This window comes from Meyerozyma guilliermondii, genomic scaffold (assembly GCF_000149425.1).
Source record: "Meyerozyma guilliermondii ATCC 6260 scaffold_4 genomic scaffold, whole genome shotgun sequence".
NCBI classification, from domain to species: Eukaryota; Fungi; Ascomycota; class Pichiomycetes; order Serinales; family Debaryomycetaceae; genus Meyerozyma; species Meyerozyma guilliermondii.
Window position 1 is genome coordinate 1,047,054 of NW_001809797.1, and position 23,999 is coordinate 1,071,052.

The following is a 23,999-nucleotide window of genomic DNA, read 5'->3' on the forward strand; positions in this document are numbered from 1 at the left end:
TGCCTCTAGTAAGTCATACAATGCCATACAGCCTTTGACTAGACAAGGCATCAAAAAAGACCTTGTCGCATTTGTACTCTACTTTGACACAAACACAAAAAATATAGCTGTAATACTTTCATTACAACTATATATCTTTGCTATTGATTGCTAAATGAATTTAAAGTTAGGATTTATTGTGTTAATCTCTTGTCCAAGCCTGGTCGCATTTTATGCTCCCTTCGGCGAGATGGAGATTAAAATTCCGCTTGACAACTGGATCTGGATTGCAATGCTATGCGTGCGTGGTACAAGACTTCGGCTCGGGGTTTTTCGAGGTCACTATCCATTGATCTTAAATGCTCTCAACTTGGTTGCACTTGGCCTATACTTTGTGCCTAGCTTCTATCAGCTTCAAATTATACGGCCAATCCCAGAATCCAACTGTATGTGGAATTTTAATTTTTGGAAGCAAGTATTGAGCAGACGACTGAGCAATAAATGAATTTGAGCAAACTGACTAGTATTGATAAAGAAAAAACTGCTTCGCGAATTTGCAGCCATTTTATAGAGCTGGTGTACGGGTGTATTGGTGTACTGATGTATTGATGTATTGATGTATTGATAAGACGAGAAAGTATAAGAAAAAATCAAGACGAGAATGAAGTAAACGGAAAGTGTAAAGATCTAATTGAGTAGAAGAGGTGGCGGATCTGCTGTCTGGACACTGCAATAGAGAATCACAGAACTAATTCCGGCTATTCAATGCCGCAGACCCCCAAGTAAGTTTTTAGTTGAACACTTGCCATCGGCTAGTAATCCACTAAATCCTTCAATGCTCACACACAGAATCGCTAGATGTCTGATGTGAGACTGTTCAGTCATTTAATTTGCTTTGTCCTGCCGAATCTAAGGCTTTTTTTACGCTTAAGCTGAGCATTTATCGAAGCACTAATATTTTCGAAAAATGACTGAAAAAACTGTGGGTTTAAAGCTGACTGAAGAAACTATGGGTGAAAACTTGACGGAAGAAACTATGACCGAAACCCTGTATAACGATAAGCTCGAGATGGAGGCAGTGGTTGTTGTGACTTGGATCATGTTATGGTGTGGCTGGTTAGTACTTCGCGCTGATAACAAGCTTGGGGGTTATATCTGGTTCTGTTCTGCAGCTTTTCATTCAATCGGGGCCGCAATATGGATAGACATGGTAATCGCTTCCATTCGAAATACGCAGTCACGGAGAAGCATTGAAAATAACTCATTAATGCTTGCCATGTGCCTTGTATCATGTCTTGCGGTTTTCACTCGCTACTGCCTAGCAGAATAATACAAAGATTCTTCGCTTTTGCTATTAATGATATTAGCAGCTTATAAGTGAAATTGAGTATGTTTATCTCTTTACTAGTACCTTGACATATTAACTGCAAGCTTGTCGCTGTAATGGTACCTACAGACTTTGGCAACTAATGTACTTTACAATTAACCGGCATTACCTTTTGGTTTTGCATGATCGGGATCCGGAACCAAATACGAACGGAGGCCAAAATCAGCAGTAATGTGCCTCAACTTTCGGTAGACTCCAAGTCTGCCGATAATAGTGCAAGGTCAATTCTAATTAGTCCGGTAAACCTTAAAATGTCAGTTATAAGCGTAGCAGTAAACTTTTGGAGTTACCCCACAATTTGGCTCGAAGCCGCACATTCGTATGTATGCAGCCTCGTATCGTGCGCATATTCGTGCAGCATCAGTTTTAATCTTTGTCGCTTTTGGTGACTGACTAGCTGCTAAGTAGTAAATAATTGAGAGGGAAGAATCTTTGAGTTTTATTACTCTGCTATACATATCGCATAATATCATAATAAAACATAGCGTAGGCAAAGAAGACTTTAATCCAATGTGGCTCCTTATGTCGAATGCAAGCGATTACGAGGTCTGTCCATATTGCAATATTGATCAAATGAAATGCTAACCAGATATAGCCCCCATGCATTTTACAATGAGAATCATGACAAAAAACATCTTGATCATAGTCACAAAACACACTGCCGTCATCTTGACCTTATGCTTTTTCAGATATTTGGCCTTATCATTTTTCAAATCTTCGGCCATAGTTTCTTCAGTAGTATTGTTCATTTATGATCAAATTATCAGAGGTGGGAAACTCAGGTTTTAGTAAACGTATATGACAAATAATCTGCCAACCTAAAACGTGAAAGGAAGTGGCAGACTCACAATTATAGCAGGTCAAATTTACCCGAAAATGGCTATCGCACAACTGATTCTGCTATCTTTTCTACTTGAATTCTTATTCTTTCCGTTTCATGCTCTTCTCAATTTTTCCTTATACTTTCTATTTCAATACTCGTACCCACTTTGAAGACCCAATCCATAGAAACTGGAACTGAAAACAATCTTGCCCTAATTCCGTTTTTGTAAATGTAAGATACTTGTTTAGTGTAGGTATGTTACTGCTTTAATGCATAAGCGCTCGCAACTCCAAAGTTTAGAATATTGCAACCAATCTATAAAGAGAAGAAAATTCTCAACAGGGAAATTTAAGCAAACAATTTAAATTACTATAAACTATTATAGGATCTAAAGGATAAAGCGATTGAATCTAGGAAGATTTTGATCGATCTTTAGGGATCGGATACCTCAAGAGAGACACTATATAGTGTTGGTGTAGATTCCACATAGCTCACAGTACACCACTACACCACTACACCCACGGTGAAGGATATCATCACGTGCGAACGCTGCCTATTATGAAGAGAGAGAATAAGGACAGTGTAAGGAAAAATTGAGAAGAGAATGAAGTAAACGGAAAGTATAACGATCTAATTGAGTATAAAGATTACAGGTAGGCTGAACGCTTTGATAGAAGCTTCCACTTTCTTTCGGTTTGGCAGATTATTGTCGTATACATTTACTTAAAAACTGGGCTTCGCAGCCACCTTTGATAATTTCGAATCGACAAAATTTTGACTGAACAAACCATGGCGACTCTGAGTCGCCGGAGCCTCCTATTGAAAGAAAAAATTCTTAGAAAATATGAAGAAAAAAAACGCCAGAGGAAATCCCTTGATGTCGGACTCCAGGAGGAATGCCCTGATGAAGTCATAAGAACGAATAAACGTTGGAGTTATTTCTGGTTTTGTTTTGCATTGTTTGTGATATGTAAAAAAGTGGTGGATACAGTAAGGGCTTCCCGTGAGCCATTAAAAATTATACTCAGGTTTATTTGTGTTGTGACATGCGTTGTGACATGTTGCATCACTTTCAATTACTTCTGCCCATCACGGAAGATAACTATATCCGGAATTATCGATTTACCACTCCACCCACAGTATTTAACTGATGGTGAAGTTTTTCAGGTAATTAGTATGTTAATTTTATTAACTTGCCCATCCCGGAAGAGCACAGAGAAGAATGAAATCAAAAACGAAAAGGATGAAATCAAAAAGGAATAGATGAAAACGAAAAGGAAATAGATGAAATCAAAAAGGAATATGCTGAGGTAAAATTACTTTGTGTATAGAATGACTAGAAATGGTGGATCACCGTTCATTTTTTCTCGTTTTTGTCTTTAGTAATGTATGTTCTTCCCACATACTGTTCATGAAAGAAGAGAGAGCAGAAGGTTTAAGAAAAAACGAGAGAATGAAGGAAAGGAAAGTATAAGGAAAAATGGAGAAAAGATAGCAGAATCAGTTATCTCAGAGTCTTTTTCAGGTTCTTTGACCTTCGAAAGCTTCCACTTTCTTTCGCGGCTCTAGGTTTGGCAGATTATTTGCTGTATACGTTTACTTAAAACCCGAGTTTCGCAGCGACCTAAAGGAAGAAAAAATGCTTGAAATTGTGAAGGCAATCTTGACTGAAGAAACTAAGCAAAGCGACATGCTAAAGTTGCAGGGTATGTACCTTTTTACTACTATGATATGGTTTCTTAGCTGGGTAGTACTTCAGGCTGATGAAATGTTTGGAGGATATGTCTGGTTGTGTTGTATAGCGATTCATGTGATATGTACTGGTTTTTGGTTAAACATTGTAAAGGATTCCCCTCGATATGAGGATCCATGGTGTATGAATTATAGCTTACTTTGTCTTATTGGGTGGCTTGTGTCATGTTATGGGGTTTACGATGTCTACCGCCAAGCAGAGTAATACAACTATAAAGATTCTTCGTTACATCGTTTAGTACTTATATTTGCAGCTAGTCAGTGAATTGATATGTTTATCTTTAGTAATTGTATTTTTCGTCAGCGTACTGCCCCTTTTAAACAGCATAGCTTTCTATTTGGTTGCAAATTCAGCCGCACGCTGCGGCCTAACGATAAGAGGCTGCATATATACGAAGGTGTGGCTTTTACCGAGACAAATTGTACACCAGTACACCAAAGGATTCCTTATGACCGACCTTTTCACAGTATCACTCTAGAGCTCTTAATACTTTAAGCAAGTGATGCCAATGAACAATTTCAAGAGATTATATCAAGTATTCTACTTCTAGGATTTAGGTGATAAAAGACCATTGATCGTAGGTTTTGTTGGTGTTATATGCAGGAATTCCCGGATCTTGAAATCCTACCAGGTCTGACATAATCAATTATTAAGTAATTCTAATTTAGGAAGTGGAAGTTTGTAGAATTGATGACTATTAACTAATTAGTTAAACGATGATTCTTCATCATGGGATGAGCCCATATTTATAGTCAGTCGAGTAGACTGTTTAGGAAGTTTCCGAAAATATTTCCAAAGAGTGAACCGATTCCGATTCTTCCTCATTGGGTTGAGATTCAGCCGGATCGGTTCATAAGTGTTGATATTCCGTCTCGGCGATCATTGTCTTGAACTAGACGACGACTAATTAGTCTTAGGAGTTCGACGACGATATCTTCGTCTTCTATCGTCTAATCCGCTAGATTTGAGAATTGGTGCGGACACCTCATATTTCAACACCGGGTTTAGTGTTATATGCAGTGCCTATGGCTGCTAATATGTCTATCGATGATAAAGTGATACATCATCAACCCCATTTGATAAGGAGGGTGACCTCTGATCTGCATGCAGATACGGTGGCAAAATTGGTGGTATCCCCGCTTTGCCAAGCTATAAATATGGGACCCATTCCAGGGGATAAATTCCAATCCTTTATCTCATTAATACTTCTTGATCAGAAATGGAAAATATGACACCAGAAAAGGAAGGAATGAACGTAATTGAGCCCGGAACTAAGCCCGGAATTATACCCCAAGCTACGCCCGACTTTCCATATTGGAGAATGTGGCCATTTGGGTATATTTCATTAATTTTTTTATATGGGGTCCCATATTTGTTCCATGATTTCTTCGAAGAAAAGATCGATGCTCCGGATGGAGCCGAGCTTACTTGTTTTATCTGGTGTGCGGTGTTAACTATCGACCAGTTTGGTGCCCTAAAAGCTTCCTTGAAACGTAAGCAATTAAAAAGATTTTTACACGGATTATTCACTTTGGCTATTTGCTTGTGGGTATCGTACGACTCCCACTATCGGCTAGAACATTCAACGTATGAAACTAGATTTGATGTTTATGCTTCATGTCGAGCTGTGATTGTTGCCTTTATCATGAGATATGCTAAGTTCTGGTAATTTTGTGTTTGTAATGGCTAGACTTGAAATGAGTGGATCTCCGTTCATTTCTTTTGCTAAAATTGGGTATCAAACATTTGCTCTCCTTAGTTAAATATGTTTTCTGATTTATATATGTTTGATACCGTTCGTCTTAGAATGTCTAGATGCTAAAGTGATGCATCATCCATCACGGAGAAGTAACCCCGCATTGCCACCAGCTATAAATATGGGTAGCTCGCACCACGTAAATCTCAACCTTCATCTCATTAATACTTCTGAATTTTTCGATCAAAAATGGAAAATACGACTACAACAATTACAGCCGTGACTCTGGATGACTGGAGAGCAGACTTGAATGCAACACTATTACTGATTGTAGATATCCTTCTGGTACGCCAGGAGGCATACCCTGGTGAAGTTGAAAGAGTGATTAAAGTTCCGAATTATATCTGGTTTGTGATTACAGTCATTTTTGTGGTAATGATTTCAAGAGAGTTGAATGCCCTAATCGTTGCCTTTCGACGTGACCCAAAATTGTTTATACTCAACTTAATCATTGTTGCGTGCATTTTGGCATGTTTTTTCGCTTACCTTTACTACTTCCCAGTACAGAGACCAACTATAACCGGGATTTTCGATGTTTGAATTATTAGCCATATTAGCTGTGAAATAATGCTGAGCTATAATAATGTTTGGAACGGCTTAAATTGACTGGAAATGAGTGGATCTCCGTTCATTTCCTTCGCTAAAATTGGGTATCCAACATTCGCTCTCCTTAGCTAAATATGTTTAGCTTTATTGAACAAGAATTGAAACTTATCAATTCATTGCAATACTCACGAGCTACGATGTGAATGCAAGACAATTCTTTCTGCCTTATCCTGAAAATTAAAGATCGAGAGCCAGATTATTACTTTGAAATGCTAGTATCGAAAGTCAAAAAAATTGACCATGGACTGGTCAATATAACGGTAAGTACCTCCTAAATTTACTCGTCAATCACTAATAGAATTGCAAGTTGGCCACGTTCTCTAGTGGTACTGCTGTGGGAGAGTAAATTACGGAAATTTTGCAAAATTCTAAAATGTTGAGAATTGTGAGCACTTATATGGAATAACACACCTGCCGTGGAACAGTAAAAAGTACCCTACATTTACAAAGAATGGAACTAGTTGGGTCTTTAAAGTGGGTATGCGTGAAATAGAAGGTAGAAGGAGAAATTGAGAGAGTGAAGTGATCGGAACGTATAAGAAATTGAGTAGAAAAGATCAGTTGTGCGATAGTCATTTTCAGGTGCTTTGACCTGCGGAAGCTTCGAATTTTTTCACGGCTCTAGGTTTGGCAGATTATTGGTATGTTTACTTATGAATGAGCTTCGCAGGTCACCTCTGATTAGTTGACAAATGGAAGAAAAAATGACCAAAGAAACTACAGAAGAAAAAAAAATGACCAAAGAAACTACAGAAGAAAAAAAAATGACCAAAGAAACTATGGAAAAAATGACTGAAGAAACTATGGGGGAAAAATGACTGAAGAAACTGTGGGAATGACTACAGAAACTGGAGCTGAGACTCTGCATAAACTTGGGCACACGATAAGGGAAATTTTATTGGGCCTTGTATATTTCCTTTATTTAGCCTCCATGACGATGTCATCTTACTACAACGCTGACATAAAGAAAAATGATGAGGCTCCTCGCGGTTATCTCCGGATCAGTTCTGCAGTTTGTCTTGGGTAATGCCATTTGGATTGATAGCATAATTGCTTCCATTCGATATAAGGTTATAGTAGGAGGACTTGAATTGAACTTGATTTGGCTTGTGGTGTTCGTTGCATCATTAGGTTCCTTGACTTACAATGGCTACATATCATAGTCATGACATCAAAGGTTGGTGAGCTTTCCTACTTGGTTGCAAAATCAGCCGCGCGCGGCGCGCTAAGCCCACACGATACGAGCTGCATATATACGAAGGTGCAGCTTTTTCTGAGCCAAGGTGTACATGTAAAACCAAAAGATCTACTATTTCGCTTGTTACCTGGCATTCTTACAGCGTAGATAATCACCTAATTGCTTTTGAATACCTAGTGAGATCAATGAAGTTAATTTTGAGACATAATAAGTCTTCTGCTTTTTATATTTCAGGCATGGATAGTTGTTGAGCTACGCAGGAGTTCCATTAGATATTCATCGTGATATGGCACAAGGACAGTATCGCCGGGTAATGGTTCCACGCTCTGAAGAGAAGAAAATTTTCAATAATGAATCAAGCAAACAATTTGAATTACTAATTATAAACTATTATAGGATCTAAGGGATAAATTGACTGAATCTAGAAGATTTTGATCGATGTTTACGGATCGGATGCCTTATTAGAAGGCACTATATCACCAATATAGTGTTCGAGTAGATAGATATAGCTCACGCAACATTACACCCACGGTGAAAGACATCATCACGTAATCGGTTAATAATCCAACAATTGTCACGTGGCTCATAACGCGGTTGCAAAATATATTTTCGCATTTGTACTTGATTTCATCTTGATCATGAGAACGCCACCAGTGCAAGGAATGACTCCCCCGCAAGCGGAAGAGCTGAATCCACTCCAATTGGAAGGAATGACTCCACAACAAATGGTAGAAGGGATTAGACAACTTCTTGAAGAGAGACGACAACTTAATGAAGAAAAGATTAGACAACTTAATGAAAAGAGTCGACAACTTGAAGAGAATCGACAACTACTTGAAGAGAGACGACAACTTAATGAAGAAAAGATTAGACAACTTAATGAAAAGAGTCGACAACTTGAAGAGAATCGACAACTTAAAGAAGAGATTCGGCAAAAAAGGGAAGCGATTATGAGAAAAGTGACTAGACCATAAACGAGAGAAGTGTTTACCCCTCGAATGGATGAAACTACGCCCCAGATTCTGGAAAACCTGTTACTAGCGTGGCAATGTATTCCAGAATTCCTTTGTCTACTTCAGGTCGTGTTCTCCGTCTTCTCCGAGAATCCAGAGATCAAATTTATCTCTGGATCTGTTTTGCATTGATTTATGCGTGGCTCATGAAAAATCGGATACTTTCCGAATACGCTTCTTATAAGCATAAGGCGCCATTAACGGATAGCTTATTATCTGCTGCCGTATGCTTTGTGACATGTCTTTTCGCTTTCTACTTCTACTGCCAATCGCAGAATCCAACTATATCAAGAATTCTCGCTTCATGTCTGTTAACAATTCTTGGCAGCACATCGGAAACAAATCTGCTTTATCATTTACGTGTGAATGGAGTGGTTAGAAATGGCTTGAAATTCTGGACCACAGTCCGATTCCTTCGCTACAATTGCTAATATCGAGCATTTGCTATCATATTGTTGGATTATGAGCTAATTGCGTTATCCTTCACCGTGGGCGTTGTGTGAGCTATGAAATCCACTAACGCCATCTTGGTGGTACAGTGTCTTCAAGGTATGCAATCCATGATCAAAATTTTCCTAGACTCGTTCGATTTAATTCTTGAAGCATAATAGTGTTCTAGCTAGTAATCTAAACTGTTTTGCTTAAATTTCCCATAATTTTCTTCTCTTTATAGAGTGTATGGAAGTCATATGATTGACTTATTAACTGGACAAGTTTTACGGAAAAACAGACCAAGAAAAGTTTTGCAACTAATTTACAGTTATTCTGTGGTACAATGCAACCTTTGTTCCTACATGATCGGGATCAGGAGCCCGGTGGCCGAAAACAGCAGTGATGTACCCCAACTGGGTAACTTTCAGATCTGTTGTGAAAATTTTGCCTATTTCGTAAAAAGAGAGTGAGGAAGAGAAAGAAAAGGAAAGTATAAGGAAAATTGAGAGAATGAAGTCACGGAAAGTGTAAGGACTAACTAGAGTAAAAAAGATAGCAGAACCAGTAGGCTGGACACTACGATATTTATTTTCAGGTGCGTTTGAGCTGCTATAATAAGCCACCACCTTTTTTCACGACTAAGGTTTGGCAAATTATTTGTACGTTTACTTATAAGTTGCTTTGATCGCAGCTCTGATAATTAGTTCACCAATGGAGAAACAATTGACTGAAGAAACTATGGTGGAAAAAAAGATCGAAACAACCTATTGGGGAAATAGAAACTGGAGCCGAAATTCTGCAGAAAAAAAGGCACACAATAAGGGAATGGTTAATGATCCTTGCATTCTTCCTTTATGCAGCCTCGTTAGGGTTGGCACTTAACTGTAAAGATGACTTCAACAAGAAAACTGATGAGGTAGAGACTCTTCGCGATGATCTCTGGATCAGTTCTGTAGTTTGTCTTGTGATCGGTACTGCTATTTGGATCGATATCATAATCGCCTCCATTCGATATAAGTTTCCAATCGGAGGACCTCATATGAGCGTATATTTGCTTGGCTTCGGAGCTTTAGCAATATGTTTTTTGACTTGGGCTGGCTACCCCTATGCAGAGTAATACAACTACAAAGATTCTCGCTTTTTGTTATTTACCAATGATATTAGAGCTTATAAGTGAATGAATATGATCGTTAGTATTTGTATTTTACGTACTGTCCGTCTCGAAGAGCGACCTTTAAGTCCACGACCTATGATTCTTCATGCATTGTGCCATTTAATGTAGGCGATGCATAAATGCAGATGCACAATCACCCGACTCATTTGGACTAGAAGCTATTTTAGGTTACTCAGCTGCTCAAATGTACTCAGAAACCACCGTATCACAATCTATAAGACATAACATAGTCATGAAACGTCAAAGAATGGTGACCACATACCATCCTACTTGGTTGCAAAATCAGCCGTGCAGCTAGCAAGCCTCACGATACGCGGCTGCATATATACGAAGGTGCTGCTTTCGACCAAATTGAGGGAGCGTAACACCAAATCTACTAAGCTTATAACTGACATTTTATAGAGTATAGTATAAATCACTCTTAAGTGCGATCAATGATATAATTTCGAGACATGACTTTCTGCTATTAAAATTAATTGCATAGCTGCACTTTCTCAGCCGTTCAAGTTGCATTCGACCGGGACACGACCTACATATAAAAGACCTCTTGTCGCATTGTACTGTTGTAATTTTTCTTGATAAAATGGTAAAACTGACAACCACTAGAGCCGCTCTGAATGACTGGAGAGTTATCAAGATTGGAGTGCTCAAGGTGATTTTGATAATCCTTACTATATCTCCGTGGGCATTCCCTGGTATCGTCAAAAAAGAGATTAGAATTTCGGGTTATATCTGGTTTGGTGCTGCACTCGGTTTTGGGATGTATACAAAAACACGGATATGGGCTGCAAAAGCTTCCTTTCAACGTAGGGAGCAATTAGGATTGTTTATGCTGAAGTTTGTTTCTGTTGTTGTGTGCATTGTGACAATTTGTTTCGCTTTCATTGACTACCGCTCACAGAATCAAACTATATCTAATATTGTCGAATTATGTAAACTTGTAATTCTTAGCGGCATATTGAGATAATCAATTCAATGTGAATACATGTGATCCACCTTATACCTGGAAGTTATGGATCGAAAATCGTTCATTAACTTGGTATGCTTGTAGGGAAGTAAATAGGTCTTATAACTGGATAAGATTCTTGTTGATCTCCAATAAAATGGTTACTTTTCAGACTTATTCAGATATGAGCAGCTGAAAGAGACTAAGGAAGAGGTTTGAGCCAATTTCAAATTAAATAACTACATTATAACTCTATCTTTATTTCCTCTTGTTTCCTTCACTTTCCAATCTTGATCAAGTGGTCCAAATCCTGTTCCACCGCATCACAAAACTAGTCAGTAAAGCAAACTTGGGTTTTCATTCAATCTTATAGTCATTGTCACCACGAGACCTGGAATAGTACCCCAGTAGTATGTTGCAAATACGTCTCCATTCTTGAGTTGAACAACTGGATCGGGTTAAAGTTCTTGCACCTTGTCAGTTTTCAGAAGTTTACCTCTGTAAAGTACCTCACCACTTTTTCTGACAATTTCACTTTCTGACAATTTCACTTTCTGACAATTTTCACTTTCTGACATTTTCTCCAAATTCTCGAATTCAGTGGATTCTTCACTGGGAGTACGCTCATTCTTCGGAGCCAAGAACCAAAATAATAGCCCCCTCTACCCTAAGGAATGTTCTCGACCGCCACGAGCTTGTAAAGAACCACCTTATAAAGCTCTCCCAAGTGGATGTGAATATGACTCCAGATAGCTTCTCCAGAATACACCGAAAATGGACCATTGTTCTTGACACTAGCCTTGATCAATTCTAGAATCTGGACCGAATTGACCTTGTCGTAGCCATGGCTGATACCAAAAATAAGCGATGGACAAATAACAGCAGTTTTGACTTGCGGTTTTTTCTGGCTTTCCAAGTTGAGCTTGTCGACCGATGAGGAGCATCGTCGAATCAGGTTAATTTCGTCAATGCCTTTTCGTCAGTCTTTTAGTGTGGGTCGTTTGTTGGCATCGAAGGTTTCACCCAATACTAAAGTTCCTGAGGTATGAATGAGAATAGTTAAGTATGAATGAAAATAGTTGGTTCTTTTTTCGCAGCCAATGCATTGCGGAACACTTCCGCACTGGGAACATGGTCAATATTAGCAGTATTATTAAAAATTTCAGTTGCACGAACTTGCTCCTCGATCAGTCCAATTCGTCAAGCTGTCCAATTACCATCTGGACTTTTTTCCGTAGCTTTTTTGAGTTTTTGGCTTTTTCTTCCGATCTCACCAACCAGTAAAAATTCTTGAAGCAATTGAAAAGTTGGTAACTCTTCTCCTATCGGTGGCACCTGTAATCTTTGCTAGCATAGTCAAATTGGAAATCAGGGTCTAATAATTAGGGTCTAATAATTGGGGTAATAAATTTGGGTTATAAATGAGGGCCTTATCCTTGGCTTTATAGGGTCTCTTGACGGTACTGGAACATTTTTGCTGCTTCACTCGCTTGATGACACACGTGAACCAGCTGTGTTACTGTTCCGATAAAGACACCGAAGAATTCCACTTTGGACGTTCTTGCGGAATAATTGCTTAACAAAGTATCGGTTCCCGGCGCTTACTCATACTCCTAGAAATATAAATACCCCATATTTCATTGCCTAACTATGGTTTTGTGAACGGCACTTGAAAAGGTTAAAGTAAACCAAACGAAATTGGTTCATAAATTCATTCACTATTAGTTTTGTTGGTGGATGAACTTTTCAGAATTCTCATTTAAACCGTGGAAAAGGTCCATACACCGCAATAGTGGCCGGTAAGTGCCAAGCAAGGTTCGTATCACAATTGTCTGAAGGATTTGAGGAGTAGCTCCTCAATTGAAGTCTTCATCCCCACTCTTTTCGTATTTTTAGAATTTTTTGTTGGATCTCGGACTTAATTTTTCCTGTTTCAAGCTGCCGCAGCATTGTTGGATTCTCGGCCGTAATCTGACGATTCCGAATACTTTGCATCTTAGAGTTAAAATCACCCAGATTAAGTTGGTATTGGGTGTAAAAATAATCCGAACCTTGAACTCATTTCTCCGAAACGAATAAACCAAATTTAATTTTGATTTGACTGGAAGATAAGTTCGAAAGCAAGTGAGATCGATAGTAACAAATAGGGGGATTTTCCTTTTCAAAATCCACAAAATGGTCTACACGTTCTCTCCCCGCATACTCTTGCAGCAGATCGTTTCGGAAAATCGGCGTTGCATCCATACACCAACTCGTAACGGAATATTTGCTGCATATTATGACCACATTTTTAGTCGTAGATGGCGCAATCAATAATGCGATGCAGGACATCCAGCGTTTTTTTCATCACTATCTGCACGATTACCTAACATTTGGGTTCCGAACTCACGATCCCCGCTATTGTTAATGCAACCTATGCATATACCCCATTTTTTTGTGAAATTATCTGAGGGGAGGACTTGGCGAGTAAGAAAACATTATGCATGCTGAGATATACTGTGAACTCTGGGCCTCGGAAGTAAAACTCTTCCGAAATAACATTTAAATATAGTACGCCTTGAATTGTGTCATTTTCGCATTTTTGGCAATAGGCGTCGAACCAATGGTCTATTCAGCCGGCACCAAATAACTACTGTTCAGCCAAATTTGAGGTACTATGATTGTATCAACAAAAATGTATAAGCCGTCGATTGACCGGGTCAATCGGCGTTATCGGATTTTCCTAATGCATGCACCCCGCATGAGTGGAAAAACAATTTATTTTTTGTCGCATACAGCCCCACTTCCAAAGCTGCAAATTCATCCAACTCGATCGCAACCAAGATACCAGAAGTGTCGGCTCGGCAGTCTATAAAAGGATGCAAGTTCGTTGAGGATTTTATCGAAAAATCAATGGGATTAGAAGACAACGCACTTGTGCGTAAATATGTTAACGTCGGAGAAAAGAAGGAGGGATCCACTGGAATGGGGATCTTTGTCGGATTGTTTGCTGCTTTTGGAGGTGTTTTGTATGGTTACGACACTGGAACCATCAGTGGAATCTTGGGTATGAATTATGTGACTGAAAGATTTCCCCAAGATTGGAAACATGACAGTGGAGTTCCACAACATACATTTTCTTCATCGGAAAAATCTCTTATTGTGTCGATTTTATCGGTGGGTACTTTTTTTGGATCTTTGCTTGCTCCTATACTTAACGATACCCTTGGACGTCGTTATACGTTGATTATTTCCTCGTTAATTGTGTTCAATGTGGGAGTTATTTTACAAACTGCTGCCACAGCCATTCCATTATTCTGTGCGGGTAGAGCCATTGCTGGATTTGGAGTGGGATTAATTTCTTCTTGTGTTCCACTTTACCAATCAGAATGTACACCCAAGTGGATTAGAGGTGCAGTTGTGTCTCTTTATCAATGGGCAATTACCATTGGATTGTTACTTGCAGCCTGTGTCAACCAAGGAACCAAAAACAGAAATGATTCTGGATCTTATAGAATTCCAATTGCAATTCAATTCTTGTGGTCGTTGATTTTGGGTATGGGAATGATCTTTTTGCCTGAATCTCCTCGGTTCTATATCCATGTTGGTAAAGATGACAAAGCCAAAGATTCGTTGAGAAGATTGAGAAAATTTACCAATTGACCCATCCGGGATTTAATTGAAGAGTATATGGATATCAAAGCCGCTTATGAGTTTGAATGTTCGTTTGGAAAGCCTTCTTTGTCTATGCTTTTCTCCAGAAACAATAAGCAACTCAAAAGATTGATGACGGGTATTTGGCTTCAAGCTTTCCAACAATTGAGTGGTGTGAACTTTATTTTTTACTATGGAACCACATTTTTTCCAAAGTGCTGGAATCAAAAACGAATTCTTGATTTCCTTGGCTACCAATATTGTTAACGTGGGAATGACAATTCCTGGTGTTATTGCAATTGAGCTTGTTGGACGTCGTAACTTGTTATTGGTGGGTGCTGCAGGTATGTCCTTTTCGCAGTTCATTGTGGCCATTGTGGGAGTAGCAGCAAACTCCCATGCAGCCAATCAAGTGTTGGTAGCCTTCTCGTGTATTTTTATTGCATTTTTCGCAGCCACTTGGGGTCCTATTTGTTGGGTGGTTGTTGGTGAAATCTTCCCATTGAGAACAAGAGCCAAGTCTGTTGCCATGTCTGCTGCTTCCAATTGGTTATGGAACTGGGCAATTGCATACGCTACCCCATATATGGTGGATTCTGGAAAAGGAAATGCCAACTTGGGATCCAAGGTTTTTTTCATTTGGGGAGGATTCAACTTTTTGTGTTTCTTCTTCACCTACTTTACCATCTACGAAACCAAGGGTATGACTTTGGAACAAATCGATGCCATGTACGAACATGTTGACCATGCTTGGAAATCGAAATCGTATGTTCCAAAAGAGCACGAATTCAGAGGAGAAATTTCACCTCATTCCAGCACCAAGGCCGAGGGTGTTTCGGAAGTTGAAGATGCTTCTGTATAATTCAATTCTTTTTATATATATGACTACACTAAAACTGAAAAATATGAATATGCGATAAATTAATCCGATGCTGCACGAACATGCATGAATGAGCTCGCGATACGAGGTAGCATGCATAAGAAACTGCTAGATTATGTAACGGGCCGAGTCAATTGTGGGAGGGTAGAAGCTTGTAGTAATGCAACTAAACGACCTGAAGAACAGACGACCTGAAGAACAGACCCTAGAACCCACTGGGCTTTCAAATGAAATGGAACTTGTATTGATTAAGATAAACCCATGCGAATTTGCAGCCATTTTATACCACGGGTGTACTGGTGTACTGATAAGACGAGAATAAAAACCGAAAGTATAAGTAAAAATTGAGAGAATGAAGGAAATGGAAAGTACAAGGATCTAATTGAGTATAAAGACAGAAGTATACTGGTCACTGCGATATGCTGCGGTAGTAATTTTAAAATGCTTTTGACCTGCTATAAGACCTATGATTTTTTAACGGCTCTTAGTTTGGCAGATTACTCGTCGTAAACGTTTACTTAAACCTGAGCTTCCCAGCTCACCTCTGATAATTTGATCACAATGGAAGAAAAAGTGACTGAAGAAACTGTGGGGAAAAGAATGACTGAAGAAAGAGTGGACAAATTTCAGGAAATTATTACCTGTATAATAATTTTTTTGACTATTTTCCTGTTATGTTCTGGCTGGTTTCTTCCCACCGCCTTTCAAATGAAAAATGTTAATTTAAGGATTCCGGAGTATATCTGGCTCAGTTCTGCAGCTTTTCATGTGATCATTACTACAATATGGACAAGCTTAACAATCGTTGTCTTTCAAAATAAGGACTCATCAAGAGAGTGGAAAGCTGTGGCTTTTGGGTTCTTGAGTATTCTTGGTTTGTGCCTTACATCATCTGTATTTCTTTTCACTTGGTTCCGTCTGGATCTGTAATACAACTACAAAGGTTCTTCGCTTTACATTATATACCAATGATATTAGCAGCTGGTCAGTGAAATTGAATAAGTCTAACTTTAGTTCGTGCTGTTGGTCTCAAACAGAACGACCTTTAAGTCTGCGACTACGTGACTCTTCATGGATTATACCTTAACAGAAAGACGCTATATCACCAATATAGTATCAGTGTATACCTGTCGTTGAAAGGAAAAGAAGTACCCTACATTTACAAAAGAATGGAATTCAAGATTTGTTCTCAGTTCCAGTTCCTATGGATTGGGGTCTTTAAGTGGACGAGTATTGAAATAGAAAGCATAAGGAAATAATTGAGAAGAGCATGAAACGGAAAGTATAAGATATTGAGTAAAATTCATCACCCGAAAGATAGTTGCGTCCTCCAATTCATGTGCTGACACAATTGTGCTGATATTTGTGTAGATCAAAATGCAAATTAGCCGTAAAATCTTCTTCATCGTGGTAATTGGTGTTGCATAGTGATCTTAATAGTTGAGAAATGGCTGCAAATTTCAGTACACCAGTACACCAGTACACACCTATCATGCAAATCTTGGATCTAGTACCAGATTATTATTTGAAATGCCAGTAACCAAAGTTGAAAAAACCAGAAACTAGTCATTATCTTAACGGAAAGTCTTTTGGACTATACGTATTGATCTCCAAAACGACAAGTTATAAAGTTCTTAGCCAGACTTATTCAGATATACAGAAGAACCATAAAGTTTGACTGATTTACTTTACAATTGACGCTCAAATCTTGTTTTTCATGATCGGGATCAGAGCCAAATACCAACGGAAACAGCAGTTATTGTGCCTCAATCGGTAAATTCTCAAGTCTGCCGATGCGAACTCTGCCTATTACGGAAGAGAAAGACAAGGAACGGAAAGTTTAAGGAAGAATAAAGTAAACGGAATGTATAAGAAATTGAGTAGAAAAGATAGCAGATTCAGTAGCTTCCACTTTCCTACTCTAGGTTTGGCAGATTATCGGTCGTATGCATTTACTAAAACCTAAGCTTCGCAGCTCACCTCTGATAATCTGTTCACAATGGAGAAACTGACTGAAGAAGCTGCGAGGGAAAGAGTGACTGAAGAAGCTGCGAGGAAAAGAGTGACCGAAGAAGCTGCGAGGGAAAGAGTGACTGATGCAAATGCTGTCGTTTTTTGGATTACATTGCAATTGTTGACTTTTGGCCTGATGGGTTTTGGCTGGAGACTTCCCGTCGAGTTTCAAAAGAGAAATGTTAATGTAAAGATTCCTGGTTATATCTGGTTATGCTCTGCAGCTTTCCATGTGATCGGTGATGCAATATGGTTATACCTCACAATCTATTGCTTTCGACTTAAGTTCAGAATTTCGACTTCTACGTGCTTAGTTTTTCTTGGGGTGTGCCTTATATCATCATTGGTTTTCATTTGGTTCTTCCTAACAAGGTAATACAACTAGAAAGATTTTGCTTTACATTATTTACCTGGTCAGTGAAATTGAACATGTTTATCTTTGCCTTTGTATTTTTCGTACTATTCGTCTAAAACAAACTTGCATATGTGACAAGATCAAATGCGCGACCTATCTGTCATTTGAAGTACTAGGCGATCCTCCACCAAATGCAGAAACATGATCAAGTGACCCATTTTGGATTAGAAGTGTATTATCAAAGATTGAGATTCAACAACCACAACTTTGCTCTGCTCGTATTTGAGTCGTAAATGAAACCGTGCGGCGCGCTACGTTCACGATACGAGGTTGCATGCAAGACGAAAGTATACGGAAAAATTGAGAGAATGAAGGAAATGGAAAGTATTAGGAAAACATAGCAGAATCAGTTGTGCGATAGTTTAAGATGCTTTTGACCTGCTATAAAATTCTTCCACTTTTTTTCACGGCTCTAGTTTGGCAGATTATTTGTACGTCTACTTATAAACTGAGCTTTGCAGCGAACCTTTAAAATTTGATCACAAATGGTGAAACAATTGACTGAAGAAAATGTGGGGGAAAGAATGACTGAAGAAACTATGGAAGAAAATCTGAAAGGCGATAGTATCCAGTATGCAATTGTGTTTTTGACATTTTTCCTGTTATGTTTTGGCTGGGTACTTCCCGCTCTCTTTCGAAAGGAAAATGATAATGTAGAGATTCCGGATTATATCTGGCTCAGTTCTGCAGCTTTCCATGTGTTTGGTGTTGCAATATGGATAAACATCGCAATTATTACCTTTCCATATAAGGACTTCAGAGCTGAAGCATATACGAGCTTAGCCTTTGTTGGTTTGTGCCTTACATCATTCATATCGCTTGTCATTTGGTTCTGTCTAACAAGGTAGTACAATACACAGATGAAAGACGCTATATCACCAATATAGTATCAGTGTATTCCAGCTCACGCAACACTACACCCACGGTGAAGGATATCATCACATAATCGGTTAATAATCCAACAATTGTCACGTGGCTGATAACGCGGTTGCAAAATATCTTTTCGCATTTGTACTTGATTTCATCTTGATCATGACAACGCCACCAGTGCAAAGAATGACTCCTCCGCAAGCGGAAGAGCTGAATCCACACCAATTTGAAGGAATGACTCCACAACAAGCGGTAGAATTGATTAGACAACTTGAGAGAGAATTGAATCCACTCCAATTGGAAGGAATGACTCCACAACAAGTGGTAGAAGGGATTCGACAAAAAAGGGAAGCGAATCGACAACTAAGGGAAGAGAATCGACAACCAAGGGAAGTGATTCGACAACGAAGGGAAGCGATTATGAGAGAGACCAGACCACAAACGAGAGAAACAACACCACAAAGGAATGTAGTTCGGGTTCTGTTTTACTCTCTTATGGCGTGGCAATTTGCTATATTATTCCTTTGTATACTTATAGTTGTGTTCTCCGACTCCTTCGGGAATCGAGAGATTAACATCTCGATTTATCTCTGGATCTGTTATGCATTGGTTTATTTGTGGCTTTTAAAAAATCGGATACTTTCCATATACGCTTCCTATCAGCATAAGGCGCCATTCTATTTAAGCTTATTATCTGCTTATGTGTGCATTGTGACATGTATTGCCGCCTTCCATTCGTTCTGCCAATCACAGACCCTAACTATATTTCAAATTCTCCTATTATGTTTGTTCGCAGTTATTGGCAGCATGGTGGAATATTTCTGCGTTATAATTACGTCAGAATGGAGCGAGAAATAGCTTGAGGCTCCGCACCACAGTTCAATTCGTTCGCTAAAATTGCTAAGATCGAACTTTGCTATCATATTGTTGGATTATGAGCTGATTGCGTTATCCTTCACCGTGGGTGTGGTGTTGTGTGAGCTATGTTAAATCCAACACTATATTGGTGATACAGCGTCGTCTAACAAGGTATGCGATCCCTATTTTCCTAAACTCGTTCGATTTCTTTAAATCTTTTAACAGTTTCTAGCTAGTAATCTAAACTGATTTGCTTAAATTTCCATATTGAGAATTTTCTTCTCTTTGTAGAGTATGGAAGTTATATAATTGACTTATAAACTGGACGATTTACGGTGTGTCCTTTAGATTCTTGTTGATCTCTGATAGGAAGACAATTTCGTTCCCAGACTTATTCAGTAAGAAACAGCGGAAAGAAAAACAGATCAAAAAAAAGTTTGCGACTAATTTACTTTACAATTGACCTGCGATTCTTTTGGTCTTGAATATCGGCATGAGCCAAGTACGAACAACAGCAAATCTACCTCAACTCGGTACACTCTCAGTGAGGAAAGAGAGTAAGGAAATGGACAGAAAGTATAAGGAAAAATGAGAGAATGATGGAAATGGAAAGAATAAGGAATTAATTGAGTATAAAAATTGCAGAAGTAGGCAGAACACTTCGATAGAGGCTTCCTCTTTCTTTATGTTTGGCAGATTATATATTCGTTTACTTATAGACTTTGCAGCCTCTGAATTTGATCGAAATGGAAGATAAAATGACTGAACAACCTATGAAAGAAAAAATGACCGAACAACCTATGGGGAAAGTGACTGAACAACCTATGGGGAAAATTGAAGAAACTGTGGGAATGACTACAGAAACTGAGGCTGAGATTCTGCAGGATGATAGGTTCAAAAAAATGGCTATGTTATTGATCCCTGTATGTTTCCTTTATGCAGCCTCGCTGGGGTTGGTACTTTACTATCAAGGTGACTGGACCGGGAAAAAGAATTCTCCCGCTTATCTCTGGAGTTCTGTGGTTTGCCATGTGATTGCTTATCCAATTTGGATAGACAACATAATCGTTTCCATTCGATATAAAGTATTTGAAGTTGCAAGACTAATGGTGGACTTAATGGTAGTTTTTTATTGGATTGCATCCTTAGGTCTTTTGATTTACGCTGTATCTCACTAAACAGGTACAACCACAAAAATTTCCCACAAAGTTTATCGCTTACATTATTACCAATGTATTAGCAGCTTGTCGCTGTAACGGTACCTACAATGCCATAACAAGTTCTTTATCTTTTAACCTGGAAATCTGATTTATAGCCAGATTATTATTTAGTATGCTAGTATGGAAGTCATATAGACTCATAAACTGAAAATTTATTCAATTCATCGTTCTAGATTATTCCTTATATATCTTTATTAAGAAGTTGGTGAAGTTGCCAGACTTGATCAGATATATACAGGAAAAAACTGAATAAAAAGATGATTGACCAATTTGCTTTATAATTGAACAATCCTTGGTCTTGCGTATCGGCATCAGGAACCAATCGAACGGATACAGCAACAAATCTACTCCAACTCGGTAAACTCTCTATTCCGCCGAATGCGAACACTGCCATTACGAATGTCTAAATCTGTGCCTAAACTATCCAGAACTGTCTTCACTGGTTACTTTCCTACTTGGTAAAATTGCTCACATAGAATCCGAAGTCGGCTTTATAGCGTAAACGATTTTGGTCATCTTCCAATCTAAAGATCGTACCTAACCGAATTAGGTCGAGATATGTCATTACATAAGCGGATATTCGGTGCTGGTCACGTGTGTGCGGCGTGTCGGCTGCAATTCATATGCAAAGCATGTATCGAAGATAAAAGGAACCATTCCCGGTTCTTTTTGTGTTTATGAGTTTCCACGAAAAGAGCACGTCTCTGAGCTCGCACTCGCAGTTGGAGTACTATGGAGATGGCGTGGTGGAGGAAAATGAATTGAACAGGCAGAAAACAATTGAGAGAATTGCGACTGGAAAAACAGTGGAGGACGTTGCTCGTGAAGAACAGATGGTAGAAGAAGGAATTGACCCTCTGACGTTGGACTGGGAAGGTGCTGGAGATCCATTGAACCCTGCTAATTGGCGGACATGGAAAAAATGGTATGTTACTTATACGGTTGCATTGATATGTTTATGTGCATCATTGGGAAGTTCTTTATATGTTTGTGGAGCACCGGAAATTTCCCAGAGATTCCATGTATCTCAAGAATTAGCCATTGCGGGTTTGACATTCTATTTACTAGGACTTGCCATTGGTCCTGCGGTGGCAGCTCCATTATCTGAATTACTTGGACGTCGATGGATTTATTTCACTTCCTCCTTCCATTTTGTTCAATATGGGAGTGGGACTTTCACAGAACATTGAGTCGATTCTTGTGCTTCGTTTTTTTACCGGTTTGGTCGTTTCTCCTGCCATGGCAGTTGCTGGAGGAACAATTTCCGATATATGGGCCAACGATCCATACGATAGATCTTTTGCCATGTGCCTTTTTTGCTTGGCACCTTTTATGGGTCCGATTCTAGGACCTATTGTGGGGGGTTTTGCAGCCGAATACAAGAACTGGAGATGGACATTGTGGATTTCAATGATGTTTTCTGGAGCCATTTTGGTTCCGGTGATTTTTATGCCTGAAACATACAAACCAGTCTTGTTGGCTTCCAGAGCTAAAAAGAGAGGAATCCACTTGGTGGTGCCCAAGATGAACTTGCGCCGAATGCAGTGGATTTTGGTTTATGCTTTCTGGAGACCGATTCAAATGCTCATTTTCGAGCCTATAGTTTCAGTTTTGTCGATTTATATTGCATTCGTTTTTGCAGTATTATTTGGGTTTTTCGAAGCATTTCCCATCATTTTCCGTGGAGTTTACCATATGGATACTGGAATTTCTGGATTGGTTTTCATTGGAGTTGGTCTAGGGTTGGTGCTCGGTGTTGCATTTTACATGGTGCTTGATCGCTACAAATATTTCCGCAAAAATCCCGACGGAACTCGAGGTGAAAGAGACGAAAAGGGAGAGTTTATCTGGAGACCTCCGGAAACCAAACTTTTGGCAGGAAAAGTTGGTGCAATTGCCTTGCCAATTAGCTTGTTCTGGTTAGCTTGGACATCAAGATCGTCGGTTCACTGGATGGTTCCTACAATTGCTGGGGTTCCTTTTGGTTTTGGTTTGGTTCTAGTGTTTATGACCGTGCTGTCTTACTTTGGAATGTCGTTTCCTCCTACCCATGTTGCATCGGCCTTGGCGGTGAATAATCTTTTGCGGTACCTTTTGGCTTCAGCGTTTCCTCTCTTTACGGTTCAGATGTACGAGAGACTCCATATCAGCTGGGCAACCACTCTTCTTGCTTTCATTGCTTTGGCAATGGTTCCAGTGCTTTTTATTTTTGAGCGTTATGGACCAAGATTGCGAGCAAAGTCTAGGTATGGATACGCTGCATATTTCAAGAAGCTTGCGATTGAAAGAAAACGGAAGGAAGCGGAAAGTCAAAAAGTCGAAAGAGCCGAGACAAAGGAGAATTTAACAGGAAATCAGAAACTGGAAAGTCAGACCAAGAGTTCTGCCAATGAGAGTTCTTCCAATGAAAAAGTTTATTCTGAGATTGAACAAATCGGAAACTTGCCCGCAGAGGTTTCGGGAGTTGTTCCTGCCACAGCACTGGAAAACAGGCAAGGAATACTTGCGAATGATGTGTAACAATAGGATACTGAGGCTGCGACAATCGGTATACTAGCGAGATTTTGCAACTCGCTTTTCGAAGATTTTTGGTGGTTTCGGAGATTCGGAGATTCTTCTGGACCATTTGCGAGTCGGAAATGCCATTCGCTATTTTTAGAGAGATCTGCAGAGATAGTTTCAGCCGTAGTGGTACGGCCGACAGATCTAAGATTTCGCAGCCAATTCGCAGCTTTCGCAGCCGATTTGCGCGCAACGAAAAGGGAGTTGTGCCGAGGAACAACTTAGCCGCGGCTGCGACAACATAAGCCAAGAGTATGAGTAGTATGAGTAAAATTCGAAGACTGAATAATGATAAACAAAATTCAAGATGAACAAGATTTAAGATATAAACGGATTTAAGATATGCAAGATCTATGTTATAGCAGCATTACCCGCCCATATATACGGCTTTCGCAGCGAATGTGTCAATCCTGTAAATAGCGTGAATCCGCACCGAAAAACGAAATATTGTTTGTGAAATTCGCACCGGCTAAAAATGCAA

At 39.2% G+C, this 23,999-nt stretch overlaps 5 protein-coding genes across 5 annotated transcripts; all 5 read left to right on the top strand. All coding sequences in view use genetic code 12, as the record gives it.

Moving 5' to 3' along the window:
- Positions 1 to 2,978: 2,978 nt before the first annotated feature.
- PGUG_03833 (uncharacterized protein) lies at positions 2,979 to 3,452 on the top strand (the record flags this gene model as incomplete). Its single annotated transcript, XM_001484402.1, has 1 exon — positions 2,979 to 3,452. The coding sequence occupies one exon, from the start codon at positions 2,979 to 2,981 to the stop codon at positions 3,450 to 3,452; it is 474 nt and encodes a 157-aa protein (XP_001484452.2).
- Positions 3,453 to 13,959: 10,507 nt separating this feature from the next.
- PGUG_03834 (uncharacterized protein) lies at positions 13,960 to 14,709 on the top strand (the record flags this gene model as incomplete). The annotated part of the gene is made up of 1 exon (XM_001484403.1): positions 13,960 to 14,709. The coding sequence occupies one exon, from the start codon at positions 13,960 to 13,962 to the stop codon at positions 14,707 to 14,709; it is 750 nt and encodes a 249-aa protein (XP_001484453.1).
- Positions 14,710 to 14,893: 184 nt separating this feature from the next.
- Positions 14,894 to 15,562, top strand: PGUG_03835 (uncharacterized protein; the record flags this gene model as incomplete). The annotated part of the gene is made up of 1 exon (XM_001484404.1): positions 14,894 to 15,562. The coding sequence occupies one exon, from the start codon at positions 14,894 to 14,896 to the stop codon at positions 15,560 to 15,562; it is 669 nt and encodes a 222-aa protein (XP_001484454.1).
- A 3,478-nt stretch (positions 15,563 to 19,040) lies between these two features.
- On the top strand, positions 19,041 to 19,736 carry PGUG_03836 (uncharacterized protein; the record flags this gene model as incomplete). Its single annotated transcript, XM_001484405.1, has 1 exon — positions 19,041 to 19,736. One exon carries the CDS (start codon positions 19,041 to 19,043, stop codon positions 19,734 to 19,736), a length of 696 nt encoding a protein of 231 aa, XP_001484455.2.
- Positions 19,737 to 22,117: 2,381 nt separating this feature from the next.
- Positions 22,118 to 23,476, top strand: PGUG_03837 (uncharacterized protein; the record flags this gene model as incomplete). The annotated part of the gene is made up of 1 exon (XM_001484406.1): positions 22,118 to 23,476. The coding sequence occupies one exon, from the start codon at positions 22,118 to 22,120 to the stop codon at positions 23,474 to 23,476; it is 1,359 nt and encodes a 452-aa protein (XP_001484456.2).
- Between the last annotated feature and the right edge of the window lie 523 nt (positions 23,477 to 23,999).